At 42.8% G+C, this 19,247-nt stretch overlaps 2 protein-coding genes across 7 annotated transcripts in view; one reads left to right on the forward strand and one right to left on the reverse strand.

Moving 5' to 3' along the window:
• The window catches only part of rcn2 (reticulocalbin 2), a 44,565-nt gene extending 42,853 nt beyond the window's left edge, over positions 1-1,712 (reverse strand). The window contains exon 1 of the mRNA XM_078199993.1: positions 1,568-1,712. The gene's annotated coding sequence lies outside the window, so the exon portion shown is untranslated. The remainder of the gene's footprint in view (positions 1-1,567) is intronic.
• scaper (S-phase cyclin A-associated protein in the ER) overlaps positions 1-19,247 on the forward strand; it is a 347,336-nt gene that overhangs the window by 5,624 nt on the left and 322,465 nt on the right. For 4 of the 6 annotated variants that reach the window (XM_078199948.1, XM_078199949.1, XM_078199950.1 and 1 more), the window contains exons 2-3: positions 8,323-8,440; positions 15,231-15,319. In XM_078199948.1, the coding sequence (XP_078056074.1) occupies positions 8,323-8,440; positions 15,231-15,319 (207 nt within the window). Of the gene's footprint in view, positions 1-1,826; positions 1,948-8,322; positions 8,441-15,230; positions 15,320-19,247 lie in introns of those variants that run through there. The other 2 variants (XM_078199952.1, XM_078199954.1) reach the window with 1 other exon arrangement.

Consider the following 19,247-nt stretch of genomic DNA (forward strand, 5'->3'; position numbering starts at 1 on the left):
CTGGCGGTGCTTACTGTCATGGGACTCAGATTAATAAAGGCTACTTACATGTGATATGTACCCAGTGCCAGTGGCAGCATTGGCCCATGAGGTCTCTGGAAGTTGCAGGCTCAAGTCCCCATTCAAAGATTTGAGCACAAAATTTAGGCCGTTCCTTCATTGCCGTAGTGAAAGATTCTGGTGATAGTGAAGTCTTTTGGCTGAGATGGTAAAGATCTTGTGTTTTTTTTAATTCATTCAAGGGATGTGGCCATTGCTGGGGGCCAGCATATATTACCCATCCGTACTGCCCTTGAACTGAGTAGTTTGCTTAGCCATTTTAGAGGGCATTTAAGAGTCAACCAGATTGCTGTGGCTCTGGAGTCACATATAGGCCAGACTGGGTATGGACGGCAGATTTCCTTCCCTAAAGAACTTTAGTGAACCAGATGGGTTTTTAATATGATTGTCGACAATGGTTTTCTGGTCATCATTAAGACCATTCCAGATTTGTATTGAATTCAAATTTCACCATCTGCCTTGGCGGGATTCGACCCCAGATCCCAGAGCATTACCCTAGGTCTCTAGATTACTATTCCAGTGACAATACCACTATGCCGAAGAACAGGAGTGTTCTCCTCAGTCCTGATTGATTTTGATCCCTAAACTGACATGACTAAAACAGACTACCTGCTCATTATCACTTTGCTGCCGGTGGGAGCTTGCTGTGAGCAAATTGGCTGCAAGTTACAACACTTCAAAAGCTGCGATGCATTTTGGGACATCTCAGGGTCATGAAAGGCACGACAGAGAAAGGGTTGTTTTTATTTTACACGTAGAACAGGGTGCCGGGATCTTTGCTGTGCAACATCTGGTCAGCAGTGTTTGGTGCCAATGCTAGGGGCTTCATTTAGTGTGTGTAAAGTGGTACTGACCCAACCCTATTTTGTATACTGGAAAAATCAACTTAAAATCTTTATCAGATGTTGGTGGACTAGCAGAATCACTGTTTTGCTATTGATTCTCCTTCAGGTTCTAGCCACATTTGGAGTTCAATATCGTCGCAGTATAGTGAATTCAGTAACTTGGTCATGTTCTGGAGGATAGCTAGATTGTGAGTTGATGATAAAGTTCTTTCAGTTTGTTCTCCTTGACAGTTTAATAATGGGGGACGGAGGTGGGGGGGGGGGGGGGGGGGGGGGGAAATGCAGATATAGTATTAGAAATTGCCCAAGAGCTGAATCCTTTCCTGTAGAATTGTTAATTCAGAAAATCCCATTGACAGCTTAGATTCCTAAAAATGTTTAGGAATCTTGTAACTGTCGGATCTCTACAGTGCAGAAGGAGGTAAATTTGGCCCATCGAGCCTGCACCGACTCTCCGAAGGGCATCTTACCCAGTAAAACAGCAGCCCTGTGATCATTTTGTATTTTTGATTCATACTGAACTCTGCCAATGCACGGGAAAGCAGCTGACTTAACTTGGATAGGTACACTAATTAACCATCCACTCACATAAACAGGAGAATGTAAAATTAGTTTGTGATAATCCTTGTTAATGTTAAGGGTAGATTGCTGTGAAAAATTACCTTCGTTGGATGTTTCCCGTAACCATGGAGCTGTATTGGAATGATTCCCCTTTATAGTGTTAAATATGTAGTTCTGGTGGTCGCCAAATCTGCGGAGCAATTATAATCCAACATACACGCAGAGCTGAAGGTCACATTGTGTGTCTTCCCAGAAGAACTTCTGTTTGTATCATTAGGATGGAGCAGACGTAGTTGGACAACTAAGCAGAGTGGAAAGGGGTCTATTTTTGTTCTCAGTCAGATGATCATGTCATTAAGCACTGTATATTTTAGTAATGGTAGAGACAGAGTGTATCCATTGCTGTAGCTTATGACAGGACTGAAGTATGTCGTTGGAAGAGAATGCTGAAGAACCTACTTTTAGGCTGTACTTTTTTTCTGTATGTACCTTTTTTTGTCTACGTACCGGGAGGATCAAACACTCTGCTAAAAGTTATTAGACAGTCGTCAGCTGACAGCTTTGCTGCTTTGTTGTAGATACCTCTTGACCTTTCGCCGCTGTCACTAAACGTTTGTAGCCTTTTATTGATCCAGAATCAGAGTTGCAGTAATGTCAGTGTTTTGGAAGATGGGTTACACCTTAGTGCCTGAAGTAAAGAGCTTATCTGTCTCTGCTCAATATGGAACAGGTGACCAGGCCTACCATTAATGTTTGAAATTACAGTAAAGAAATTAATGTGAATGGAGTCTGAAGGCTTGAATGTACTTGGGTTAGGACATATCACATATGATCAGTGTCTTTTAAAAAAAATTCTGACTGTTTTTCTGTGTGCCCTGGCTCCTTTATTTTAAAATCCGTTTTCCCTCTTTTCCATACCTCCAATTTCATTCCCTTTTCTCCTGCAGAGCTGGAAGATTCAGATGCCATTTAGCCACTTCCCCAACTAACCATTCTTTAAATGTGATATTTGATGGAGAGAAATGGGGAAGGGGAAAGAAGAGTGAGGGAAGGGGGAGGGGGGGAAGTGCAGGCACAGAAGAGAGAGAGAGGGAAGGGGAGACAGCATGGAAGAGCAAGAGACGTCATGAAGGGAGAGGCGGAGATGGTATGGGGGTGCATGACATATGAGGGGGGTGCGGTTGGTGAGAGGGGCATGAGGATGGCATGGGAGGGTTGGTGGGGAATGGCCTGATCAGTTGGATGGCATGGAGGGATAGAAGGCATGGGAGGGTGGGCTAGAGAGGGGAAAAGTGGAGTCACCATGAGAGGGAGGAGAAAGGGAAATGGCATGTAAAGGAGGGGGGGGGGGGGGCATGTGATGGCATGGGGAGCGGCGGACATATCAGGGAGAGCAAGAAGATGGCATAGGAGGGAGGAACATCCGAGGGATTGGGATGGGGATGGCAAAGTAAGAAAGGGTGGGAAGATAGCAATGAAATGGGTATGGCATGAGAGGGATGGCATAGAATAGGGATCTAAATAACTGCTGATGCAATAAAGATACTGTATTCAGTGAGTGTGTCCCTAGGAGAAGGAGGCAACTTCCATGCATCTGCTATTATGTAACTAGAAACATAGGTGAACAGTTTAGATTGGGCAGTTATGTGTCTTTCTCTTTCAGTCACTGTTGATCCATTCCCATTCTGTTGTGCTATTCAATTGTAGTCGCACTCTCTTTCATTTCTTCCCCAATTTGTTCATTTTCTTTCTCATGTCTCATTTTTCTTACTCCTTCCTTTGGTCTTTCTGTGTCCTCATTTCCTCCCTCCTTCTCCTCATAATTTTTCCTCCTCTCTCCCCTCTTCCCCCCTCCCTTCCACCCCACCTCCCCAAACCATAAATACAATGTGCAATATGCCAACAGTATGTTGAAAGGTCGTTATTAGTTTTGTGGCTGTCTCGCTTTAAATTCTTTCATAGTGCCAGAGAAAGTGGTTGAGGCAGGCACAATTGCATCATTTAAAAAACATTTGGATAAGTACATGGATGGGAAACGATTAGAGGGATATGAGCTAAACGTGGGTGATTGGGACTAGCTGGGAGGCACCATGGTCGGCATGGACCTGTTGGGTCGAAGCCCCGTTTTCTGTGTATTGCTCTATGACTGTATGGGAGGTGAGCTTTGCTGGCAAGGCCAACATTAGTTGCCCATCCTTAATTGCCTGTGAGAAGGTGACGGTGAGCCGTTTTCTTGAACTGTGACCTGTTGGTTTGATCCAGTTTCATCCACAGTGTGTAAGGAAGGGAATTCCAGGATTGTGACCTGGCAATAATGAAGGAACAACCATGTAGTTTCAAGCCAGGTCGGTATGTGACTTAGAGGGAAAGTTGCAGGTGACGTTATTCCCATGCCTTTAGAATGTGCTGTCGAAGGAGCCTTGGTGAATTGCTGTAGTGCATCTCGTATGTTGTACACACTGCTGCCATTGCGTGTCAGTGATAAAGGTAGCGAATGTTTAAGTTGCTGGAAAAGGTACCGATTAAGCAGACTGCTTTGTCCTAGATGGTGTCGAACTTCTTGAGCGTTGTTGGAGCCACATTCATCCAAGCACGTGGAGAGTATTCTGTCACACTCCTGACTTTGATAAACAGCTTTGGGAAGTCAGGAGGTGAGTTACTCGATACTTGCTGCTTACCAGCCCAAGCTTGTACATTGTCTCCTTCCTACTGCATATGGATTTGGACTGTTCAGTATCTGAGGATTTACGATTAGTGCTGAACATTGTGCAATCATCAGGGAACAATTCCACTTCTGACCTTACGATGGAAAGAAGGTAATTGATGAAGCTGCTGAAAATGGTTGAGCCTGGGACACATCTTGAGGAACTCCTGTAACCATGTCCTGGAACTGAGATGATTGGTTTCCAACAACCACAACTATTTTCCTTTGTGCTGCGTATGACTCCAACCAGTGGAGAGATTTCCCCCCGATTTCTGTTGACTTCAATTTTGCCAGGGTTCCTCAATGTCACACTTGATCAGATGTGGCCATCATGTCAAGAGCAGTCACACTCTCCTCTTGAGTACAGCTCTGTTCTCCATGTCAGAACTAGGCTGTAGTGAGGTCAGGAGCTGAGTAGTTTTGCCCGAAGGAACCCAGACTGAGCATCAGTGAACAGGTTACTGCTGTGTAAGTGCCACTTGATAGCACTGTTGGCGGCGTCTTCCATCACTTTACTGATGATTGAGATGACTGATGGAGTGGTAATTGGCCAGTTTGGATCTGTCCTGCTTTTAATGAGCAGGACATACCTGGGCAATTTTCCACGTTGCTGGGTAGGTGCCAAATGTTGTAGCTGTACTGGAACTTGGCTAGGGATGTGCTAGTTCTGGAGCATGAGTCTTTAGTACTATTGCTGGGATGTTATCCTTTAGCCTTTTCTTGATATCACATTGGAGTGAATCGAATTAGCTGAATATTGACATCTGTGATGCTAGGGACCTCAGGAGGAGGCCAAGATGGATCATCCACTAGCCATTTCTGGCTGAAGATAGATGCGTTTTGCACTGACCTGCTGGTCTCCCTCATCATTGAGAATGGAGTTATTAATGCCTCTTTCCCCCCCCGCCCCCCTCCTCCTTTTAGTTGTTTAATTGTCCCCCGCTGTTCACGACTGGATGTGCAGGACTGCAGAGCTTTGGTCTGATCAGTTGGTTGTGTGATTGCGTCAATTTGCAGGCTGCTTCTGCTGTTTGTAAGTAATGCTGTTTTGTAGCCTCGCCAGGTTGACGCCTCATGTTCAGCCAATTTGGAAAGGACGCAGCCTTTGAGTTGGTCTGTCTCTGCTGCAAGAATGAGTGACGTACAGGGTGCACCTCGGGTTATTGTCATTATCTTGGACCTTGAACCACACAAGAGCATGAGAGGGTTCTTCTGAGTCACTTTATTAATTTGGTCACTGCGAAGTAATAGTGCACACCTCCCAGGGTGAGCTGGCAGTCTGTCCAATATTTCCCTGCCTGCTGCAGCGGCAAAGAATCAGTCTTTGGGAAGGTAACTGGATATGGAGTTATAAAGGAAATAATTTCAGGGCTGTGGGCAAAGAACAAGGAAGTGGGACTAATTGGACAGTTATTTCAAAGAGCTGGCACAGGCATGGGAAACTGGAAGCCTCCTGTTGTGCTATATGGTTCGATGGTTCTCCTTAAGGCACTTGCTAGAAACATTTCTTGCATAATTACCTAAACCTTTTTGGGCAGGGCCTCTATTCAAATACTGACACAACTGTACTTCCACGCAAGTTAAAACAGTCACTGTTTCAGCGTGAAAGATCTTGACAGTTTCGGGAACACTTGTGGACCATTTATTCTGTTTTACTTTCTAGGAATATGATTCACTGGCCAGGCTTCAATCAATGTCTGCTCCTACTTGCTCTGAAAGAGTGGTAGTGCGCCTTCTTTCTGAAGGAATTCTGTTACAATTGTCAGGTCAATTCGTAGGTTTGTCGAGGTTAACCACGCAGTGTAGGACTGGTGTCACACGTAGACTCAACTGAGTAGGCTAACAGGTTCCTTTCTCTATGTCAATAAACTAAATGGGATTTTTAAATGATGATCTGGTGGCTCTCATGATAATTTTTATTCTGATGCTAACCGACAAATGCCAAAATGTATTGAATTCAGCTGGTGACTTTGGGTAGCCTATCTAGGACCTGAACTAGATCTCAATGCACAGTTCTTCATAGAAGAGCTCCCATTGCGAAATAATTACTGCAAAGTTTTCTCATTAAAATAATGCAGTGTAAATTGCAAGAACATCTTTACGTGCTATGTATATTTGTTAATACTCTAAAACTCTCATGTTTGCACACACTTTCTTTCTCCCTTTTACAATTCACTTTGCCAACACTTATAATGGAAACTACTTATGTAAGACATGTTGGGTTGCAGCATTATCACTGGCTGATGAATATTACAGATTGATTTATTATTTAATTACTAATTTATGGACTTGGACGTCACTGGCTAGGCAAGCATTTCTTGCCCATTCCTAACTCCACTCGAAAAGGTGCTGATGAACAGTCATCCTGAACCACTGCAGTCATAGCGGTGTTTGTTACAGTTAGGTGGTCATTTAAGAGGGCAATGTCATCCAGTTAATTGTGTGAAGCTGGAATTGAAAGAACAGTATCAGTAATGATATCAGTAATGATAATCATTTAATTGCAGATTATTGTTGGTTCATGAATGCCCTTTTAGGGGAGGAAATCTGCAGTTCTTAGCGTATATGTGACTCAAAACCCACCGAAATGTGGTTGACTCTTAACCGTGTTGAATCATAGAATCCTACAGTGCAGAAAGAGGCCATTCGGCCCATCGAGCCTGCACCAACCACAATCCCACCCAGGCCCTATCCCCATATCCCTACATATTTACCCACTAATCCCTCTAAACTTTGCATCCCGGGACACTAAGGGACAATTTAGAATGGCCAATCAACCTAGCCTGCACATCTTTGGACTGTGGGAAGAAACCGGAGCACCCGGAGGAAACCCATGCAGACACAGGGAGAATGTGCAAATTCCACACAGACAGTGACCCGAACCGGGATTCAAACCCAGGTCCTGTGAAGCAGCAGTGCTAACCATTCTGGAATATTTTAGCAAGTTATTCAGTTGTCAAAAGGGCAGCTCACCACCACCTCCTCAAAGGCAATTAGGGATGGACAATAAATGTTGACCTTGCCAGTGATTCCCATATCTAAAGAATTAAGATTTTTTTTTAAGTTCTAGGTTTAATTTCCCCAACCCCACTGAATTTTTATTGGTTTGCTTGATCTCAGCTCACATTTGGCACAATGCAATTACTCTGTGCTAGGTAGGACACGTTATCCACCATTGTCTCCACTCTCAATTTCTATTCAATTATCTTTTAAACTGCATGTGAGCTTGTCAGGCAAGAACAGGAGCAGACCTGGCTGACGGTAGACAGCTTGCTGCTGCTAACCTTTTCAGCTTCTCGCACAATGTATGGCCATATGGTTAAGTGGTGAATATTGGGCCCACCCGGAACCTGATCAGGAGAGTGAGAAAAGCTTGCAGTAGAGGTTGAGTGACGTGCTGAGTACACTTTGTCTTTGCAAACTCTAGTATCCACACACATCATAACTGGAGGAACTGAGTGAGATTTCATTACACAAAGGAGGAAGTGTTGACATTTCTGAGGACTTTACTAGAAAGAATGAACTTAGAATTTATATAATGCTCATTATGTCTCTAAATGTTTGAATTGCTTTGAAGTTCAGTCACTTTTGTTGCCAAAGGCAGCCATTTTGCTGCAGCAAAGTTCCTGGAGTAGACAGCAACAGGGGTAAATGATGAGAGAAGATTGTCCGTCAGAACACCAAATGGATTCTTCCCTTTCAGTAACACAAGAGATGCTTAATGGTCGTTGGTGTAGACAGGGATCTGATCTGAAAGATGCCACCTCTGAAAACACAGCATTCCTCACTACTGCACTGAAATACCAGTCTCAATCATCAATAAATAAATGGGAATGAATAAAACATGTCTGTGTAGTGTGTAGAGGAATAATTCCTGTGCTTCGGAGTTTATCTTTTTGTTAGATTTTCCTTTAAACTTTCCGATGAGCAGGAATGCGCGCTGAATTTGTAACCTAGAAAGAAACCGGGACACTGCTGTAGAGGAGAACAGACTTAAAGCAGAATTTATGCTTAAAACAATGCTTTTAATATAACAAAATAAAAGGATTTTGGAGATAATGTTGGCAGTAAGTTGTGGGAGAGCTGTTAAGGGGATGTAACTTATTTTCAATCGCACAGTCTTAATCCACATTGAATTCCTCTTGCCTTTAGGCCTCGTTTCAGAGATCCAACAGTCATGACAAAGTCCGCAAAATAGTTGCACAAGAAGGGCGGACAGCCAGAAACCTGATTGCGTGGAGTGTTCCCTTGGAAAATAAAGATGATGATGGTAAGCTTTTAATCAATGGAATTTCTGTTTATTTTTTGCATCCCAGTTGTGCTCATTAGACGTGGTCACTTGCCCTGGATAATGTTGGCTAAACAAAGAAGTGTCAAAGGTGCGTTTAACTCCTACATTGCTACAGCTGCTTCAACCATCTCATGGTTTAAATACACACATCCATTCTTAAAATTGAGAACAAGTAGTTGAAGGAAGCTTGCATGTTCAATACTCGTGATTGCATTTTCCGCTTGCTCCCTTTTAATGTTCCTTCCTTTTCGAGTCCTTTATCCACACTCTAATTTCCTTGGACAGATGGTTTGCCACAGTACGATTGAGTCAATTTTTTTATTAGTGTGGTTTGTTTGTCCAGACAACTTTTCGAAAGGAAAGAAGCAGATGTAACCTATGTAGAAAAGTAAAACTAATACTGGTAATGTTTGCTATATAAGAAAGAATTGCCTTTATAAAAAGTAAAGATAATTGGGTGGGATTTTACGGCCTTGCTTGTCCCGAAACAGTAAAATCCTGTCCGAGGTCAACGGACCTTCCCATTGTCCGCCCCTTGTCCGTTAAGGGCGGGATGGTAAAATTCCGGTCTATGTCTCTTTCGCAAGTCAACTTGTAATGTGCCAACGTGCTTTGCAGGCAATGAATTACTTCTTGAAATGTGTCCACTGTTGTAATGTGTGTAGAAAGATATGCAATTGTATGTTTGCTAGACTTTGTTTAAGTTTATTTATTAGTGTCACAAGTAGGCTTACGGTGCTGGGGGGGAGATTGGGAGTCCAAATGTAAAATGTTCTATAAAGGTACCAAAGTTTCAAGCATCTTGGACTTTTTATTCCTTTAAAAGCCTGATATAAATGCGACTTGTTGCTGTGTTAGATAACAGGCATGAATGATTTGTCGTAAGGTTTGTGTTTCAGAGCACTTCAGTAACTGAGAATAGTGTAGCACTAAACCTTTTCAGTAGATGGTGCCCAAGAGCTACTAAAACTGACCTGATGTGGCTGGTGTTGGCAGAACATGCGTAACCCATTACATAAAGCCAATCTATTTCCTTTTCATGGTTTTTATTTTGAGTAAACCTAAAAATACAGGTATGTTGCAACACTTTCAAATTGAACACCTTTTACTACTGAATGTTTTTAAAAAAAATTAGCTTTTGCATTTTTCATTTGGGGGGAGGGGCCTAGTCAGCAGCTGAGGGGAGATGGTGGTGTAGTAGTAATGTCACTGGACTGGTAATCCAGAGACCCAAGTTAATACTCTGGTGACACGGGTTCAAATCCCACCACGGCAGCGAGCAGAATATAGATTCACATGTAAATCTGGAATTAAAAGCTAGTCTCGGTGATAGTGATCATGAAACCATCGCCGATTGTTGTAAAAACCTATCTGGTTCACTCATCTCCTTCAGGGAAGGAAATCTGTTCTTACTTGGTCTGGTCCACGTGTGACTGCAGACCCACAAAAGTGTGGGTGACTTTTAACTGCTCTCTGAAATAGCCTAGCAAACTAATCAGTTCAAGGACAATCAAAGAATGGGCAACAAATGCTGGCCTTGCCGTTGACACCCACATCCCAGAAAGCTATAAAAAAGATTGCACTCTCTAAGGCAGAGTAATGCTCCATCTACTCTACCCCAAGATGTGCTTTATCTCTAGTTTCAGAAAGGATTTTCTTCTGCACTAAATGTGATCTTTCAACTTCCAAAACCAGTTACTAGACCTGTTTTTAAACAGGTTTTGCAGTTCAGTTACAGTTCAGTCCTCCTGCCCTGACCTGGTGGGATATCTCTTTCTGTGCTGTACGATTCTAATGATTTGAAAAATGGCAGCTCACGTGATGGAATGGGCACACAGAGCATCGGAAACAACACTGAAATAGTTCACACATACACACACTCACTCTCACACACACTCTCTCACGCACGCTCGCACACACACACACACACTCACTCTCACACATACACTCACACACACTCACTCTCACACTCTCTCTCTCGCACGCGCTCTCTCTCTCACGCACACGCTCGCACGCTCACACACTGTCTTTTAGGTGTCCAGTGGCTGGATCAACGCTTGCAAATTTGGCGTATCTCTGCCTGAGTTTTGGGGAACGGTGCGGTGGGGCAGGATGGTTTGTAACTGAGTGAGCACAGGAGTATGTTGGCTTGTGGTGTGTGGTTCTGCTGCAGCTCACATTTATGCTTAACAACATGGAATTGAAAGTAAACCACATCCAAAGGGCACTTTGCCATTGCATTATGGAGCACCACCGGGTTTCTATTGCAGTTGCTGGTGTTCAAGGCCACAATGTACATTCAGCAACTGAATTTGATTTGAGCGGGAGAGGAGCTGGGCGTTTGTGGAGAAGGGGTATATTAAACAGAATTTGATTGCTTTAGTCTAGTTGCGGTCTCATATCTCCAAGTTATAGTTTAAATTGTTGGGAGCAGGACATTTTTTAGCTATTCAACCAGGGTACAAAATTATCAGAAGAGGCTGAAACAGTCTGGGCTATTTTAATTGGAAATGTATTTAATTGAGGTTTCTAAATTTTTGAAAGGATTCGGTTCTGTCCAGTTGGGCAGGTTATTTGAGATGTATGTGTACTATTTCAGTGTTGATTCCAATACTCTGTGTGCCTACTCCACAATGTGAGCTGCCAGTTTTCAAATTATTAGAATTGTGCAGCACAGAAAAAGATACTCCACCTAGTTATTTGAGGTGGCTAGGGGCTAGTAGGAATATGGGACACATTTACAAATTTCAGATCAGGATTTAATCAGTAGGTTGAAAAATATATGGTGAGTATAGGTTCCCCAATGTCCGTCATAAGGAAATTGGGCAGATTCTCATACAAGAGCTGGCTATCATAGAATCCTACAGTGCAGAAGGAGGTCATTCGGCCCATCGAGTCCGCACTGACCACAATCCCACCCAGGCCCTATTCCCGTAACCCCACATATTTACCCTGCTAATCCCCCTGACACTAGAGGCAATTTAGCATGGCCAATGGACCTAACCCGCACATCTTTGGACTGTGGGAGGAAACTGGAGGAACCCCACACAGACACGGAGAGAATGTGCGAACTCCATGCAGACCCGAGGCCGGAATTGAATCCGATTCCCTGACGCTGTGAGGCAGTAGTGCTAACCACTGTGCTGCCCGTGTCACCCCAGAGTTGCAGACTAGGATTAAAATTTCTAACATTTTAACCCACTCCATCATTCTCCTGTCCTTCTGCCACAAACGTTGCTCTTATTTCCTTCTTGTTTAGTTTCATTTCTTCCCCATAATCTAATTTGCTGATCAAGGCTGTAAGATGGATGTCTCTCACTCTCAATTTTATACTTGTGCTAATCTATAGAGGGTAGAGCACAGTGACTCAACAGGTTTCCCTAACCTGTTGCCCCATGAGGAAACTGCTGTTCAGAGCACCTCACAGGAGATAGATTAGGGACTTGGCAATCCGGTGATAGCAGGTAGATACCAAACGCTGGCATCTTTAATTATATGTCGTTTTTATATTTAAAACATGACACAATGGTTCAAAATCTGCTGAACAGTACATTCGAGGATTCTCAGAAAATGGCAGTTTTCCCAATAATTCTTCTTCTGGAATGTTTCTTTGTAATTCAAATAACATGTAGGTATTTGCATGGTTCTGTGTGCTTTGGGAAGTCCTTCCTGTGGAGTGTTCTACAAAGCTTTATTTTGAAAAATGGAATTGAGAACGGACAGAAAAGGAATTGAAGAGTTCCATCACCCTGTGAATCCTCTACCATCAATCACTTCATGAAATAAACCATTTTTAGAAGAGTGTGCTCTTTTTTACTTCCAAACCTTTCCATATGGGAACCCTGCTACAGATATTGTCATAATAATGGAAACCCCTACTTTCTCAAGTCATAGAATCCCTACAGTACAGAAGGAGGCCATATGGCCCATCGAGCTTGCACTGACAACTGGCCCTAATCCCCGTAACCCCTCGTATTTACCCTACTAGTCCCCCTGACACTAAGGGTCAATTTAACATGGCTAATCAACCTAGCCCACACACCTTTGGACTGTGGGAGGAAACCGGAGCACCCAGAGACACGGGGAGAACGTGCACACACAGTGACCCAAGGCCATAATTGAACCCGGGTTCCTGGCGCTGTGAGGCAGTGCTAACCATTGTGCCACCAACTCCTGCGTCAGGACCATTATTGTTGGGTGTCTAGACAATTTGGGAAAAATGATTTATAAATTTTCAAGCAGGAGAAAGGCCATTCAAATAAATCAACAAGCACAGACGAATAGAGAATACCGAATTGTGAAAGATCCTGTTTGCCAGCAGCAGTGTCCTCCCCTGACTCCCCCCAAAGGTTGGAAGGCGCCAATTTGAAAACTCTCGACTTGCGCAGCTGTATTCTGCTGGCCTTGGGTATATTGCACTGTAATGCTTGGCCTTGTGGTGTATTTTTCCACTGTTAGCTACAACGTAGCTTGAATGTTTTGCCTCTGCATCCAAGGACTAAGCAGCCAAGGCACTGCTAAACTTTCCCCAGTTGAAGGGAGGGCGTTGTATTGATTATTGGGAAAGTGGATCCTCAGAGTGGGCTGTCAGCGGTCAGGTTACATGGTCAAACAGTAGAAAATCGATGGGCGAGATGGGATAGTGCTTAAAGCGATCAATGTTTTTAGTACCACAAGAGCATCAATAAAAGGGAGCTGGGGTTTGTCGTTTGTAAATTCAGCACAATTACTGGTTTAAAATAGCTCATAATGACAGGCTGCCTCGCTAACTCATTTTGTAGATAATGGCTGCACATCAAATTTTATTTGTCACATCTGTTATGTTTATTTGGCAAGTCTCAATCCTAAAGTGGGTATGGGATAACAAGCCCGTGGTAGAACTAGATAAAGCATTAAGCACTGCAGGAGATAAACTAGATTGACAGCATAAAAAATAGGTTATTTGTTCCAGCATTGTCATGCCTTTTGAGCAGGAATTTTTAAACATGGATCTGATTCATACATTATTGAGGGGGTGAATAAGCAGGGGGTGAAGAAAGTAATAGCAGTTTTTTTTTGGAAGTGCTATTCGCATTTGTTAATTTCCTCGCTCATCTTAAATATGTCATAAATAAAACGTAGTCGACCACTATGTTTGCCATGTCGAGTTTTCAGCCTTTTATTCCACAACCTTCAAATACTTGAGCAATGCATGTGTCAGGCATAGATCCATATCCAAAAATCCATTCTTTCTTAAATTTCAGAAGATGCCTAAAAAAGTACTGACTGCATTCCGTGCCAGACCTGTTTTAAAGTATATTTCCATCATTGAGTATTGGTTTAAGAAAGCTCAGACTTGCAGTGTAATTTATTGTTTCTGATGGCTGCTTTTTGTTTTATTTTGGAAGAAGTATATCTGTGGGGCTGCTGTGTCGCTTTTATGTTGTGAGCCAGTCGAGTCCCTTTAACACAGCTCAGTTGCGTTCTACAATGCATGCATCGGCAAGCCTGGACCCCCATGTTTACTTTGCTGATCTGACGAGATGTTTGTGAACCCATGGGTCTGTAACCCTGCTTGCTCATTCGCACCAAAGAAAGCTGTCACAGAATATCTTTGCAGTTCAGTTGCTTTTGTTATGTAGGCAAATGCACAAGCCATTCTGCAGACCGCAATATCCCACAAACTGCCCTGAGTTGCCTAAGCAGTTAGTGTTAGTGTCAATATTGGTTGAAGAAAAGAATAAAGAAGTGTTTTTACCTCAACCACTGTCATTGGTGGATGGGCCTTGGTTTAATGACTCATCCAAAGGGTGATGACTCGAACAATGCAATACTCCTGCAGTCCAATGTTGAAATGTCAACTTGGAAGAAATGTTCCCTCTGAGCTGTGCTGATGCAAGGCTGTTCATGGGGTGGCGCGGTGGCACAGTGGTTAGCACTGCTGCCTCACAGTGCTAGGGACCCGGGCTCAATTCCCGGCTTGGGTCACAGTCTGTGCGGAGTTTGCACATTCTCCTCGTGTCTACGTGGGTTTCTTCCGGGTGCTCCGGGTTCTGCCCACAATCCAAAGATGTGCAGGTTAGGTTGAAATGCCTTGTTAAATTGCCATTTAGTGTCAGGGGAGCTAGTGGGATGGATGCATGGGGTTATGGGATAGGGCCTGGATGGGAATGTGGTTGGTGCAGACTCAATGGGCCGAATGGCCTCCTTCTGCACTGTAGGGATTCTATGATTCTATGAATCAGGGAACAAACAGGCCACACAGAAGCAAAGAACTCTGTGTGAGTGAGCAACAATTTTCAAGGGACTATCTCGTCCAACAAGTTGGCTGCACACAGCAAACAGAATTTAAGGGGGAATGTTGCTCAGAAGCATTAAATAAAATCCCCTTTAGCTAGTTGCGTTGCACTGAAGTGCCACTATGCAATCCTGCTTTACAGATAAGACGTATGCCAAACAGCTGAAATATAAATAGTAGTCAAAGTGCAGCATGTTCTGATATTCAATAGTTCAGGGAAAACAATGCAGGGAGCTGAAAACTACTCAGTTGCTTGCAGCAGTAGCAGCTGGAAAAAATCAAAACATTTTCAAAATAACTTTAACAGGTGCCACATCAGATTACTGTAAAGGTTTTTTGTTAAAGCACTTAATCTTTCGTTGTTTGGGAGACTTAGTTGTTCTTCAACGAAAGAACCTCCTCTCTTTGCTCCAGGCTGATACTAGTTACGAATTTCAGCATGAATTTATTGTGCAATTTTTTCCAATGACTTTTCTTCCGAAATTGTTCCAGGAAAATCCAAGACACACATCAGTGGAAAAGCACGGGAAACAGTGAAATCACAGCGATCTGCCCTGGCTTCACAGAGGGTCATAAAACAGGTACAATAAAACATTGCTTGGTTTCCATTACTCTTTAGAATACTAAAAGGGTATTCAGTTGTTCCTAATAAACTATATAACATATTTATCTAATGTCTGTGCATACTTTCTGTTGTTTTTTTTTCCATTATAAATGACTGTGCCTGCCTATGTAACCCTGTCTCTCTATAATACACTCTCATCCGTGCTGTGGTCGAAGAGAAGTTATAGTGTGAAAAGTTTATATGGTTAGCCTCCGTGATAATTATGGGGATATACGTTTTATAACACAATTGTTAAAATAAGGACTGGCTGCATGACTTTAAAGTTGGGACTGAATGAAGTACGTAAGCTCTGGAGTACCTTGCGTTTATATAATCATTCACAACATCAAAGTGATTTACGGCTAATTATCTTGATTGCCTCATTTCTGACATTACTAAAGCATCTAAGTGCATGCACAATATTGTCTTGCAAATAGCAATGAGATGATGACCAAATAAGGTGTTGGTTGAGGGTTTTGGATATTGACCTGGACACTGGGGAGAACTTATCTATTCCTCCTAATGTGCCATGCAAGCTTTTCAGTTCACCTGAGAGGGCAGATGGGTTTCGTAACTCATTTGAAAGGTAGTACTACCTCAGAATTGCTCAAGTCTACAGAATGGGACCTGAACCCACAACCTTCAGAAGCATGGGTGGGTAGTGGGGGGGCAGTGGTATTTTCACTCGACTAGTAATACAGAGACCCAGGATAATGCTCTGGGGATCCGGATTCGAATTCGGTAAAAACTTGGAATGAAAAACTCACTGGTTCCCCTTTAGGGAAGGAAATCAGCCATCCTTCCATGGCCTGCATGTGACTTCAGATCCACAGCAATGTGGTTGACTCTCAAATGGCCTCATGCCACTCAGTTCAAGGGCAATCAGGGATGGGCAATAAATGGTAGCCCACATCCCGTGAATGAATTAACTGTAAAAATACAACTCTTTTTCTGCTCTTTACAGGAATTTATAATCTCTGGTTCATCATCTTTCTAATGGATCTTCATTTCCAGGGCTCCGATATCTTATAATTGGCACCAGGAATTTCCTGCAATAAACTAACTGTTCATAGAATCATAGAATCCTACAGTGCAGAAGGAGGCCATTCGGCCCATTGAGTCTGCATCGACCACAATCCCACCCAGGCCTCATCCTCGTAACCCCACATATTTACCCTAGCTACTTCCCCTGACACTAAGAGGCAATTTAGCATGGCCAATCCAACTAATCCGCATGTCTTTGGACTGTGGGAGGAAACCCACGCAGACACAGGGAGTTGTTTGACTCATGACTTCCTTGCTTTTTGATCCAATTCTTCTATTATTAAAAAAGCAGTCTTCCATTTGTCTTTTTATTACCTGGGCTCCATCTTTAAAGAAAGGTGAGCCAGAAATGGTGAAGTGTGGGAAAATCTGGCTAACTGCACTGTGAGATATGGGCCAAGTCCACTGAAATTGGCACTGGAGACAAGAGAATAATGAGAAACAGGACAAATAGGGCTTAAGGAACAGTTAGTTCAATTTATTAATGTACGTGTCCAATGCAATTTAAAATTACACTATTAACAATTTTAATGCAAGCCAGAAGTAAGCCATAAACCTCTGTTGCTGGGCTGTGGGAGAATGATGACTAAGTGAAGACTTGCAATGGTAAATTCTCATCTTTATCAGAAGGATGTTAGACAACACTGGCCTAATTGCAGATAGGAAAGTCTGAAGGGGAGGCTTGAACAGGAACCTACCATTAAATATTGCAATCCTGCCGGCCTGAATTTCCTTTGGTCAGGATGACGCCTTGTCTTTCGAAGCAGGTTTGGGTGCTAATTCTTTGGACTGACTTGGTATGGGTGATAGGATTACTTCTTCCCACAAAGGGTTGTGAATCTGTGGAACCCCCTGCCCAGTGAAGCAGTTGAGGCTACCTCATTGAATGATTTTAAGGCAAAGATAGATAAATGTTTGATCAGTAAAGGAATTAAGGGTTATGGTGAGCGGGCGGGTAAGTGGAGCTGAGTTCACGAAAAGATCAGCCATGATCTTGTTGAATGGCGGAGCAGGCTCGAGGGGCCAGATGGCTTACTCCTGCTCCTGGTTCTTATGTTCTTATGATTAAGTATCATTGAGTAGATAAAACTAATTATATATGGAACAGTTTCCCCTTTTCTTTGATGTTAACTGTGTAGTGCACTTCATGACTGATGTTATACAGAAGATGTGAGACCTGCAGCATGTGTAAAACTGAATCCAGGCAGCAACTTCATACTCACTGATTTTCAGACCCAAAGAACTCACTCCTACATTTTTGTCATCAAGTGAAAATCTATTGTTTCCAAACAGGTTGTGATGTGGTAGCCTGCATTTGATTTGGCAATCTTGTTTCACTCAGTGTGTGTTGCATATTGACCTTTCATTTTCACATCCGTACTTGTGATTGGATTTGGTGGAGTTAAGTTTAGAAAGATTTGGCAATTTTGGAAGTTGGAGTGGAACATGGTACATATGGATTAGACTTCTGCTGCCATAGGCTCATCATCACATATGCTTTAAAAAACACGCTGATGACATATATATGACAACCATGACACTGCAACTGGATTTTACTTGTCAGATTTAGATTTCAAAGTTACTTTTGTTGAATGCATGGTCTGGAATGGCGCTACGTTATGCACATTAGAGAGTCCCATCTCTAGGACTGAGACAGCTCGTCTCAACTGGCGTCCTGTTTGAGTTCTGCATTTGAACTCAGGAGAATCTTTCTCATTTGTAGTAATAATGGTGGGACAATTGTAGAGGAATAATTAAGAGCGTTGTCCAGGAAGATTATTCTTTTTGGCAGCAGTATATTGGTGTCGGCTTAGTGATGTGTGCTTTTTATTATGGAACACCGTACAGTTAAGGAATTACCATGGAATGTTGCCTTGATGTTTCTGCTTCAAGCATGTAAAACAGACGTAACTCTTGTGAGTCCTGTTTGCTACTGACTGTTATTGCATATGGACACTGGAGGGTGCTCTTGTTTTCTGTGTACATGCATTGGAAGTGACGAGTATGTTGATGGAAGACGAACATTGTCCTAAGCAAGGACGGTGTAAATGTCAGTCACAAACTTGTAAACTATTTTTTGTGGATAATTTTCCTTGCTTTAATTATTTGCTACAGATTGTATTGTGAACGATTACCATTGAGTGATGGGGTGCAAGCTGAGGATGCTGTTTCAATCTTGTTTGCTGGTGCCATCTTATATAACAGTGGTCCTTGCTATCTGGCATCATCAGAGATTATGCATCATGATCAATAACAACGAACCTTAATGTATAACATTACACAGCTGAGGAAGTGCAGAACATCATACAAGACATTTTTTTAATACTTGGTTTCCCTTTGTCGCAAATGATTAGTCAGTCCTGCAATCAGTCCTGCTGACCTTTTCCACACACAGTTTTATATTGCACTTCTATAATTTACATATTTAAATAGTTTGAAACCTACATGGGTATGGACATGAGTAGGGAGCGGCTGTTCCCCTTGGTTGACGGGTCAATCACGAGGGGGCATAGCTTTAGTCCAAAAGACATGCTGATTAGATGCATTAGCCGTGCTAAATTCCCCCTCCGTCTACCTGAACAGGCACCAGAGTGTGGCGACTAGGGGATTTTCACAGCAACTTCATTGCAGTGTTAATGTAAGCCTACTTGTGACACTAATATAGATAAATAAACAATCTTTTCGGGTAAGGGGCAGGAGATTCTGAGGGGATTTAAGAAAAATATATTCCACTCAAAGGGTGGTGGGAATCTGGAATGCACTGGAAGATACTGGAGGCCAGAAGCATTACAACCTTTAAAAAAAATTTGGATGAGCACTTGAAATATCATAACATTCAAAGATATGGGACACGTGCAGAA

This window comes from Mustelus asterias, chromosome 29 (genome assembly GCF_964213995.1).
Source record: "Mustelus asterias chromosome 29, sMusAst1.hap1.1, whole genome shotgun sequence".
In the NCBI taxonomy this organism is placed as follows: domain Eukaryota; kingdom Metazoa; phylum Chordata; class Chondrichthyes; order Carcharhiniformes; family Triakidae; genus Mustelus; species Mustelus asterias.